We start from the raw sequence: 12,052 nt of genomic DNA on the forward strand, positions 1-12,052 counted from the left end.
TCTTCTTTGTCAATTGACCCTTTCAGCATCATATAATGCCCATCCTTGTCTCTTAAGATGTTTTTCACCTTAATGTCTATTTTATCAGAAATCACAATTGCTACCCCTGCCCTTTTTTGGTTTCCATTGGCTTGGTATATTCTTTTCCAACCTTTAACTCTTAATTTGTTTTTATCTTTGTGTCTACGGTGTGTCTCTTGTTAGCAGCATATCGATGGGTCTTCTTTTCTTATCCAGTCTGCCACTCTCTTTCTCTTGATAGGTGCATTTAGTCCATTCACATTGAGTGTAACTAGTGATAGGTATGAGTTGATTGGTGTTATTCTATTATGGTTTTTTGTCGTGTCATTGGTGATTACTTGGTCTGTGTATATTTCTGTGCTGAGTTCAGAAGTTGGCTAATGCTTTCTCCCTTTTCTTCTTTATAGTTGGTTTTGTGTTTATTAAACCCTTACGTTTTCTTTCCTTCTGGATTTGCTTAGAAGAATTGTTACTCTTCTCTGTGGTTACCTTGGAGTATATTCTTGTCTCTACATTTTTAGAACATTGCATGCTGCAAAGACATTGTCATGTTTTCCTCTCCATTTGAGGGAGCTTTGGTAGCATAGTGGCTAAGGCACTTGACTACTAACCAGAAGGCTGGCAGTTCAAACCCATCAGCCACTCCTCGGAAAGGACAATCTACCTCTGTAGTGATGCTGCCTCAGAAACCCAAGGAGGGGTTGCTATGAGTCGGGTCCAACTCGACGGCACATAACAACAACAACAACCTAGAAGTATTATTCCCTCTGATAGGTTAGTTGCTGTTGTTGTATGCTGCTTGAGTTCCTTGGTTTTTAAGGTAGAATGTTTTATGGTCTTATTATGAGTATCTATTTCTGATTTGGTTTTAGAGTTGATGTCACATATCTTGGTTTTGCTGATCTCTGTTGTGGGTTCTCTATGGGTATGTCTTCCTTAAGCATTTCTTGTAGGGTTGGTCTGGTTTTCACAAAGTCTCTTAATTTCTGTTTATCTGAGAATGCCTTGATTTTGCACTCATATTTTATGGATAATTTGGCTGGATATAGGATTCTTGGTTGGAAGTTTTTTTCCTTCAGAGTTTTATACATGCTCTCCCATTACCTTCTTGCCTGCATGGTTTCTGCTGAGTAATCAGAGCTCAGCCTAACTGTTTGATTGTTATAAGTAATATTTCTTTTTTCCCGGGCAGCTCTCAAAATTTTTTCTTTGTCTTTCATTTTGGAAAGTTGGATTATAATATGCCTCAGTGTTTTTCTTTTGGGATCTATCTTGTGTGGGGTTCTATGAGCTTCTTGGACAAAAATCTTTTCTTCTTTCATGAAATGGGGGAAGTTTTCTGCTAGCAGGTCTTCCACAATTTTCTCAGTAGTCTTTTTTTCCTCTTCTTGTTCTGGAATTCCAATGAGTCTTATATTGTTTCATCTCATGTCATCACATATAATTCTTAGGCTCTCTTTGTTTCTCTTAAATCTTTGTTCTGATTTTTCTTCATACAGGCTAGTGTCCAGGGATTTGTCTTCTAGTTGTGATATGCGTTCTTCAGCCAGTTCTAATCTGCTCTTTTGAGCTTCTACTGTGTTGTGTAGTTCTATCATTTTGGTGTTCATGGTTTGCATTTCAATAGACATTTTCTGCATTCCTAACTGCTGTTTTTGTATGAACTCTGATTGTGTATTAATCTTAATATTCTGTTCCTCACTGACTTTCCTGAGTTCCTCCAGGGAACTGTCTGTGTTCTCCTTGTTTCTGTTTGCGGTTTCCTTAGGTTTTTGTATAGCTCTATTAGCATGTCTTCTAAATTCCTTCTCAGATAATTCTATTGCCTCCACTTCCTCCGTGTATAATGAGACCTTTGTTTGTGGTTTTGCTTCTAATGCCTTGTCCTGTTTTTTTTGTTGTTGTTATTGTTGTTTGATTTGAGGTTGCCTGGCTAAGGCACTTGACTGCTAACCAGAAGGCAATCCTACTTCCGTAGTGATACTGCCTCTGAAACCCAAGGAGGGGTCGCTATGAGTCAGGGCTGACTCGATGGCACATAACAACAACAACAACAACAACATTGTTTCCTAGACATTTTGAGGTTGTCTTTAACTGCTGGTTACGTGTTGATTTGTTTTGTCTTGGTTTTATCGTTTAGTATTTTGAAAAGGTGAAGCTGGTGTATTTTACTTTATTATTGATTCAGGTATGCTGGGTCACTCTGCTGTTTTCTTTGTGATGGTGGAATCACTGTGTGGAAAGTGGATATGGGTTTCTGTTTGTCATAAAGAGGATTTAGAGTTCGAACTGGAAGGTTGTATGGTAATTGGCTGAATATGGTTTCTTCTATTGAATGAGTGAAGTTATTGGCAGAGAAGGTGGGAGCAGAAGAAGGAAAGCTTGGTGCTGCTAGGGTCAGTTTCTAGGGCTTTGTGCGGGCTGTTATTGGTGACGTGCTGCTATTTACAAGCCCACAGCTCAATTTCAAGAAAGATTCCCATTGTTAGGGAGTCACCACTTTCCACCACGCTCAGGCACACTCAAAGATCCCGCTAACGAGGCCCCTCAGCACCAAAAAGCCAATCCAATGCAAATTCCCGCGTCCACGCTCGGCTGATGCTAGAGGGAAATAGCATGGTGATTACAGATGAGACTCCATTTTGAATCCTCAAATGTTGCCTAGACTTTTACTGCCACCAACTTGCTAAAAGTCTGTGAATGGGGAAACTGGTTACAGTCCTAGAAGATCTCCCAAGCAGGATCAGCTTCTAAAATAAATAAAAGGTTTCTTTTTAATCTTTCCTACTTCTCAGCATCAAAGAGAATGATTGACATGGGGAAGGAAAGTGTTAGCTGTTGGTTAAGCATGTGATAACTATGTCTCATGTTGAGTTTTCCACTCAAGTATCTGTGAGGTGATGGGGAGATAGTGAATGCAGGAAGAAGGCAGGACAAGCTGAAGTTGAGAAAATTCAAAATCACAGGAATTATTTTGTCCAGCCAAAATATAAATAATAAGGTTGATGCACTAGAGGGAAAAATACAGTCTTGATTTTTAATATTACAGGAATCCTTAGCTTATGCTAACAGATAAGACTGTTGACTAAAACACATCATTGCATTTGTTGTGAAAGATTTTGTTTAGAATTAAGCCACAGGAGTGTGTCAGCAATGCTACAAGCTCATTGAATAACAGACTGTGGGCCAAACATACTCAGTTCCAGCCATCGAGATGCAGATTTGATGGCAGACCCAGCATTGTTGGAATCAATGTAATGGTTCTCTCAGAAACTCTCAGTTAACACTGAAATGTAGCATTCTGACTTAAGCCATCATAAGCCAGGCATACTTGCTGAAAACAGAAGCTCAGAGCCTGTTCTAGTTTCAGCAACAATATGGATATTGCAAAAGGAGAAAATAATCACTGAAATAAGAAGTAATAGTTGCTGGTCAATTGCCTAGTATGTATTTTCTACTCACAATAGAATAAGAAGCAAAAATTACCCTATAATGCCAAGAAATGCTATTTTCTCCCTTGCTGGCATGTTTAAAAGACAAAAATTTGGCTTTCCAACCAAAATGAGAGAATTAAACATTCACTTTGATGCTGAGGACCTATTTTCCAGTTTTCATCTCAAATAATATTTTATGAATGTGAAAAATAGCTTGAAAAAAAAAAACAGGAACAAAATGGAAACTCTGACAAGATACCCCCTGACAATGAAATAATTGTAAAGTCTGAAGTATCCTTTTGTGAAGTGGTTGAGTTGAATAATCATGGTATGGATGACATTTTGTAAGGTATGAATCTATTACTGGAAAAACTGATGCTGCCTAGTGAGCCATGGCATTCCATGTTTGATGAACATATTGTCTTCATTGGAAAGCTGGGTAGCAAAGGGCTATTGGAAAGGAAAGATAATATAACTTCTGGCATCATTTGCAATTTTCCACTTGCAGAGGAAGTAATTGTCTCGAAATGAAAAAGGAAACTGAAATTAAAATTCAGACATTGACATCAGATCACAAATCTAAGGTAAGAAAATGACCATTTTTATAGCAGCTGCTTGCAAAAGACATTTTGTGTTTGTTTAGAACTGGTATCTGTTCTGAGAAATAACAGCAGCCTTGGGCTGATCTGAGAAGTCAGGAGACCCAGGGGCTCACATTTATCCTGGACATGGACTGTGGTAAGAACCGTTTTGTGGAACATCCTTTTGTCTATAGAAATAGGCTCACAGTATCTATGTTGTTTGCTTCAGAGGGTTCTTGTGAGCATCAAATGAAACAATAAATGAATAGGGCAACAAGAAATACTGTGTCTTATGTAGAATAGACTTTCCTGTAGATGTAAAGCTAAACAAATGGCAAACCACCCCCCAAGTTAGAAGTTGAGTGACTCTTTCATGCTTATTCCCTCCTAACTATGCTGTAGAAGTGTGGGATGAGAAAAAAAAAATCAAGAGTTGATGATCTAGAAGATGAGCCTAATTACTCAGATTTCTCCAGAGACACAAGAAGATAGGTGTTTAGAAGACCTTAATAAGTTTGGGTACATGTGATAACTGAGTGCTAAGTCCCATTCGAGGACACAAACAGTTCTTCCAGTAACAATAGTTTAAAAAAAAAATTAGAAAGAAACTCTTAAAGGAAGGTCCTAACTATAATTATTTGTCAAACCAAACCATATATCTCTGTGCAGTCCTGTCATCCAGCCCAGTGGCCTTGTCACAGACATGGAGTAGCCAAGTCCTTCAAGCTCAATTTCTTGGGACTATGTATTTTGTGTCTGTTCTGCCAAGAAGTCTCTATAGAGCCACTAAACCATATGTCTTTGAGAGTTTTTCCCCACTCTCTTTCTTCCCTCTTAACAAGAATGTTTGAGAATTAATACTCGTGCAACATGATGTAATTTTTAGATCCCGTTCTCAAATAGGAAAGTAGAAATATGGGCCACTGTGTCTGTTAGTTTTTGGTACATAATAAACCATGCCAAAATTTAGTGGCTTATAATGACCACCATTTATTTGCTCACAATTCAGTGGGTCAGAAACTTGTTCTCTGCTCACCTGGGTAGCTCTTCTGCTGATTTTTACTGGGCTCACTCATGATTCTACAGACAACTGGGGATGGATGGCCTCACTTATATGTCTATTGGTTGGCTAGCTTCTGGCTATTTTCATTCTACATGACTTGTCATCTTCTAGCAGGCTAGCACTGGTTCATTCACATGATGACCTCAGCGTTTCAAGTGTAGCAAAAGAGCAAGCACTTTTCAAGCATCAGCGTGTGTCACATTTGCTACTGTCCCTTTGGTTAAAGCAATTCACAAGGCCATTAGATTCCAGGAGATGAAGAAATAGACTCTGCCACTTAATGAATGAAGCAGCCTAGCCTCATTGCAAAGAGCTTGGATACAGGGAGGGAGGAAACTTTCTACCTCAATATCTAATAGGGTTGACATCATAAGATCCAGGAATAAAAGAACTGTGGCCTGTAAAAGTGGACCTGGAAAAGCATGAGGTATTAAGAGAATTCTGATGGAATTAATTAAAGGATCCCAAGACCCAGACAGACCAGGGTATGGGCAAATTAATCACTAACAGGGCACTGTTAAATATTTAGAACTGAAGTGATTGCTGTATTTTAATAAGCAAAGACTTCTTAATTCCTGCTGATTAGTATATATGATTTTTAGCAGGTCACAGATATGTACTGATTCACCAGGTATATTGGTAGAAGGGATCTGAAATGCATAAATAGTATTGTTTATTTTAATACATACCTGATCTGTGAGAATCCCAGGTGATATCATCCCATCCCCTTTGTCTGAACAGGTCAAAGAGATTGTGGCACAGCACACCAAAGAGTGGTCAGAAATGATCAACACCCACAGTGCTGAGGAACAAGAAATCCGTGACCTGCATCTCAGCCAGCAGTGTGAGCTACTGAAAAAGCTGCTAATCAATGCGCATGAGCAGCAAACCCAGCAGCTGAAACTGTCCCATGACAGGTAGGAGGAGACATCACACACAGCCACAGGAAACCCTGCCCACCCAAATAAGGGCCATCACCTCCATCTTCCCATCAAGCAGAAACACAGCCATCTCCAGAGTAAACTATTTAAAAAAAAAAAAGACAAATTTATATGTGTGTTTCTGCCTGGAATGTTTCCTTTTTGATCCTACCTTTAGCCTAGGTCTCCCCAACTTACCTCACCATTCCATTCCTCACCATACCCTGCAGTTGTCCCTTCTCTGAAAAACTTCACCTGACTCCTAAGTCAGAGCTAGATTCCTCTTCTAGGTTTCTCATGTAATACGACCTCTCTGACCTATTACAATTGCTTGGTTAGTTCTTTGTCACCTCTTGATCCAGTCTTTCTTTCCAGAATCTACTCACATACTGCTAGTGATAAAATATTGTTGTTTTATTTTTAGTTGCCATCAAGTCAATTCCTAATCATGATGATCTCACGTTGGAGCAAAACTGCTCCAAAGAGATTTCAAAGACTGATCTTTTGGAAGCAGATTGCCAAGCCTGACTTCCAAGGCACTTCTGAGTGGGTTTGAACTTCCCCCCTTTCAGATTTTCAGTGGCAGGTTTTTCAGAAGTAGATTGGCAAGCCTTTCTTTCAAGGCATCTCTGGGTGGTTTGGGAGCTCTTCAACCTTTCAGTTAACAGCTGAACACCTTAACCATTTGCACCACCCAGGGGCGGTTAGGAGAACCACATGATTTCATTATTTTCAGTCGAGCTTTTTGCCAGACTGGGTGCTGGGAATACAAACTGACTGGATAGAACCTCTACAAACATGGAGCTCCAAAGTAGCATTCTCTTTCTTCTATGTCATTCCATTGTTTATTTGTTCAGAGAGTAGAGGACATATGAGGAACTTGGACTGCAGGTTACATGTAATGTTCTGGAGTTGAACTTTCTACGACAGTAACATGGAACTATAAATATATTGTTGTACTGACATTTTGGGCCAGATTTTTTTTTTCATTATGGGAGTTGCCCTGTGCATAATAGGCAGCATGGCTGGCCTTTACCCACTAGGTCCCAGTAGCACCTCCATCCTCTTGTGATAACCAAAAATGTCTCTAGATATTTCCAAATGTCCCTTGAGGGGAAAAAATTTCCCTAAGTTCAGGGATAGTGGCTAAGACACTTGATAACCAGACTGCTGGCGGTTCAAACCCACCAGCCACTCCTCGGAAGGAAGGTTGAGCAATCCTACCTCTGTAGTGATACTGCCTCGGAAACCCAAGGAGGGGTTGCTATGAGTCGGGTTTGACTCGATGGCACATAACAACAACAACAACAATATAGACAAGGGAGCTCTGGTGGCATAGTGCCTAGGGCATTTGACTTCTAACCAGAAGGCTGGCGGTTCAAACCCATCAGCTACTCCTTGGAAGGAAGTTTGGGCAATCTGAGGTGATACCACCTCAGAAACCCAAGGAGGGGTCAGATGAGTCAAAATCAACTCACTGGCAGTGAGGTTGATTAGGATATACAAATGGAAACATTAGAGAAGTTTAATGAGAAGAAAAGACATCCTTTTAGATAATAGAGCATTTATTAGAGAATTTTTGGAAGAAGTGAGATTGGATCTCCAATTGAATAAGGTAAAGTTGTCAGCCTGGATTCAAGGTTGGGAGAGAGGTAAAACCCAGTTCAGCAAATGTTCTGGTTACCTAGTGCTGCTCTGACAAGAAAATATGACAAATGGGATGGCTTGAACAAACAGGAGTTTATTTTCTAACAGTTTGGAGGCTTTAAGTCCGAGTTCAAAGTTCCAGGCTCTAGGGTCTGGGTGAAAGCCCCTCAACCTTAGGCTTCAGCTTTGCCTCCTGCTCTGGGCCCACTGAAGCTAGAGGCTTTTCTTCACTCAGACAGCTACTGGCTGCTGAGACTGACAAGCCCAAGGTTGACAAGTAAAAAGGCACAGTCCCAATGTTACCAAACCACATGACAGGCCATTAATTCAAGTCCATTGAAAGTCCCAAGGTCAGCAGAGCATGACAGGCTGCTGAACAATGACACAACTACATGCAGGTTCAAATGTGCCATAAGGTAGAGACCATTCCCCAAGGCATCTCCTTATATACAGGAACTGCTTCCACATCCCTAAAGCAGCTACTTAGCTGCTCACAGTAGATTCCACCATGGAGTTGATTACCAGTCTCATCATTGGGAATACTACATCCAGCTGCCCACCCACTCAACCAGGCCCAGCCAAGTTGACATACAACCTTAACTACCACAGTAAACTCTAAGGCAAATATAACTAATGGGAAGTTGAGACATGGAGGCAGCAGACAAAAAGCTTAAGAGGCTCTGTTAATGCAGAGAAGACCTGTCCACGGAAACTGAGCACTAATCAGTAGACTATAAGGACGCAGAGGAAGGGGTTAGAGTGGGTAGCTATCTCTACCTGGAGAAGTCAGGGATGGCAACTCTCAGACCCAGGTATTGCCCAGGTCTGCCTTGAGGAAGGTTGGGCAATCCTACTTCCGTAGTGATACTGCCTCGGAAACCCAAGGAGGGGTCGCTATGAGTCGGGGCCGACTCAACAGCACACAACAACAGCCTTGATTGGAGGCTCATTCCCTGACTTCCCCAGGTAGAGGATTCCTCACCTGTGAGTTGAGGAGCCACTGGGAGCTGAAGCCTCTCCCAGCCATAGTATATCAAACACACTTTAGGCTAGGTATTGGAAGATGAGACCAGAACTTATGAAACATGATCACTTAAAATCATATACAGAAAATTAGGCCACTATATGTAAGACCCATGCCTCTCTCTGAAGAAATGAAACATTTGGCTCTGTCACAATGTATTGTGATTCAAATTAGTCATATTGCCCAAGTCCCTATTTTAAATAAGTAATGACATCTTCCAACCATACCCTTACTATACACCATAGTTAAACTCTATTGAAGCACACTAAAGAGGAGAAAGTAGAACCATTATACAAATAAATAAGATGCCAAATGAATAAATTATCTGGTTGCATGCCTAAATTGCCAACTTTATTTTCGAGTGATGGATATAGTCATAAGAACATGAAGTATTTTTGCCATAGTTTTCCATTCTTACATTTCCTATGGAATGATGTTCTACACCTTATCCATTTTAAAATATGTTGTTCAGTTTTATAGGATTAGAAGTTTGTTTTTTTTCTTTCAGGAAATGGTCTTGATTCAATATGCAGAAAGAACTATACAGCATTCTGCCTCTGAGCTTTGCTATGATACTGGATTTTAGAGGTCTACCCTTATTCAAAGATAACCATCAAGTCGATTCCAACTCATAGAAACCCTACAGGTTCTAACCCTACAAGTTAGTACTGCCTTATAGGATTCCAAAGCTATAAATCTTTACAGAAGTAAACTGCCATACCTTTCTCCCATAGAGTGGCTGGTGGCTTTAAACTTTTCAGTTAGCAGTTGAGCACTTAACCCCTTGCACTACCAGGGCAAAGATACTTCACAGAATAAGATACTGCCAGTAAATTTTACCTCTTTTCTAATTTTATTTTTGTAATTGAATAAATTTTCTAAAAATTAGCCCACAAGAGTAGGTATTATACAAAACGAAAAAGAAAAAGAAAACTCATTCTTCCAAGTTAAGAACTCATTTGAAGAGACCATTGCCTAATCACTAATTTATCTTTAAAAATGAATCTATGTTGGAAGCATTGTTAAAAGCAATAATATAATTTAAGCTTTTCCTCAATTACCTGATGAATGCATTCTTTTTCATCATCATAACTGTTCTGGTTAAAAATTCTTGCCTTTCCTAATTCTTCTCAACACACTTTATCGTTGATAAGTATTTGCTGATTGAAAAAGTGAATTGATAAAGAAATGGTCAATTTGCACAAATAATGGAAAAAACTGAGAGCCATTTTCTTGGGCCCAGGAGATTATATACCTATTCCTGACCTTCTGTGGACTTAAGGTAGCTAACTGAAGAGTTTGCTATATCGGTGTGTTATCTGTCCCTTTTGATGCAGAATAAGTAGCAGTACTTAGGTAACCTGACTCCTCATTCACTCATTTCCAGCCAGTGCTTTAAGGACATCTCCACAGCTTCTAGAAAATCATTTCCAGAAAAACTGCTTTGTTAATAATATCCATTTTAGTATTCTAAATCTTATATCCTTAATGTACCAATAAATTAATATAGAAATAAAAGTGTTTATTGTACACATACATGCATTAGCCCACACCATGACTGGTCACCCTTGAACACATACATTTTTGCTGCTCACCTAACCCACCAGCCACTCCTCGGAAGGAAGGTTGGGCAATCCTACTTCCATAGCCATACTGCCTCGGAAACCCAAGGAGGGGTTGCTATGAGTCGGGTCCGACTCGACGGCACATAACAATAACAACAACAACATAGTGGTGAAGTGCTTAAAGCATTCAGCTGCTAATGAAAATGTTGGCAGTTTGAACCCACCAGCTGCTCTGTGAGAGAAAGATGAGGCAGTCTGCTTCTATAAAGATTGAGTGGCTTGAAAACCCCATGGGAGAGTTCTACTCTGTTCTATAGGGTCACTGTGAGTGGAATTGACTCAGTGGCAGTGAGTGGGATCCTTAAACAGTGGATCATTAATAGTTCAGTGATAGAATTCTCACCTTCCACGTGGGAGACCCAGATTCAATTCCCACCAAATCCACTTCATGCACAGCCACCACTCATCTGTCAGTGGAAGCTTGGGTGTCACTATGATGCTGAAAAGGTTTCAGCAGGGCTTCCAGACTGAGACAAAGAAGGAAGGATAGCCTGATGATCTACTGGGAAAATCAACCAATGGAAATCTATGGATCACAACAGTCTGATCCATAACCAATCAAAGGGATAGTGCAGGAGTGGGCAGCATTTGGTTTTATTGGGCAAGAGATCGTCAAGAGTCAACGGCCAACCTGATGGCAGCTAACAACTATAACAGCTATGGTTGAGCCATTTAATCCCTTTCATCCCTGTGGACTGTTAGAAAACAGGAAAATCACTTGTAAGGTTAGACCATCCTCTATCTCTTCCAATCCATCTGGTTCCAGATAGTGTGGGACAAAGCCAGAAAATCTCTGTATTTATGGACAAAAATAATATCGTCTCTCCTTCACCATCCATTCATGTCATTTCACCATGAAGTGACTCACGGCCCCTCAGGGTTTGGGTGCTTTACCTTCTTTTCACAAAATATAAAGTAACTCAATCAGACCAATAATTAACAAAAAGAAAAAGCAAACTTAGGCCTACTGCTACACGTGGAATTGATTGGTTTATTTGTCTGTTTTCAATACTAGGGAAAGCAAGGAAATGCGAGCACACCAAGCTAAGATTTCTATGGAAAATAGCAAAGCCATCAGCCAAGATAAATCTATCAAGAATAAAGCAGAACGGGAAAGGTGAGTCTGAGGAGGCTCACTCTGTGACCTTTGCATTGACTTGAAGGCACATTCACAACTGTATGTGTGTCTGTGTATTCCCACATACTGACATTTGTGATATGAAGAAACCTGTGGTTTTGACTAAGAATTCTGCTGTTGTAACTGCTGAAAAAGATATATTATCATTGCTGTAGATCACAAGTTCCAAAGTTTTCAGATAATTTACCACATTGGTAAAATAAATTTAGATTCAATATATGTGTGCTCATTTACTAATAAAATTGTATTGAATATGGGATAATAAATATAATTCCAAAATAACCTTCCTACATCCCATTAGGTCATTCTGCAGCATCTCCCTTTGATGAGTGTGCTGCTCAGATATCAGGCTGTTCTTTGATGGGACAGTTCCAACTAGCAGCATTGAGGAGGACTTTGTCCCCTGATTTGCATTGCACTTCCCCTGACACAAGGAATCCTCCCAAAAGCCTCCATTCAGTTTTTCTGGTTTATCCTTGTCTTAGATTGGGTTTTCTAGAAACAGAGATCAAGACAGGAATTCTGATAATAAGATAATGAGAATTAAATTAAATCTGATAATAATAATTATTATTATATTATATGATTGTATACAATAT

The 12,052-nt window shown here is 39.8% G+C and overlaps 1 protein-coding gene across 1 annotated transcript in view; it reads left to right on the forward strand.

Annotated features, from left to right (window-relative positions):
• PLCB4 (phospholipase C beta 4) overlaps window positions 1–12,052 on the forward strand; it is a 295,192-nt gene that overhangs the window by 269,932 nt on the left and 13,208 nt on the right. The window contains exons 32-34 of the mRNA XM_042782935.1: window positions 3,964–4,039; window positions 5,841–6,016; window positions 11,331–11,432. Coding sequence (XP_042638869.1) covers window positions 3,964–4,039; window positions 5,841–6,016; window positions 11,331–11,432 — 354 coding nt within the window. The remainder of the gene's footprint in view (window positions 1–3,963; window positions 4,040–5,840; window positions 6,017–11,330; window positions 11,433–12,052) is intronic.

The sequence above is a fragment of the Orycteropus afer genome, unplaced genomic scaffold (assembly GCF_000298275.1).
Source record: "Orycteropus afer afer isolate SDZICR_OR568_19922 unplaced genomic scaffold, OryAfe1.0 scaffold00529, whole genome shotgun sequence".
Taxonomy (NCBI): domain Eukaryota; kingdom Metazoa; phylum Chordata; class Mammalia; order Tubulidentata; family Orycteropodidae; genus Orycteropus; species Orycteropus afer.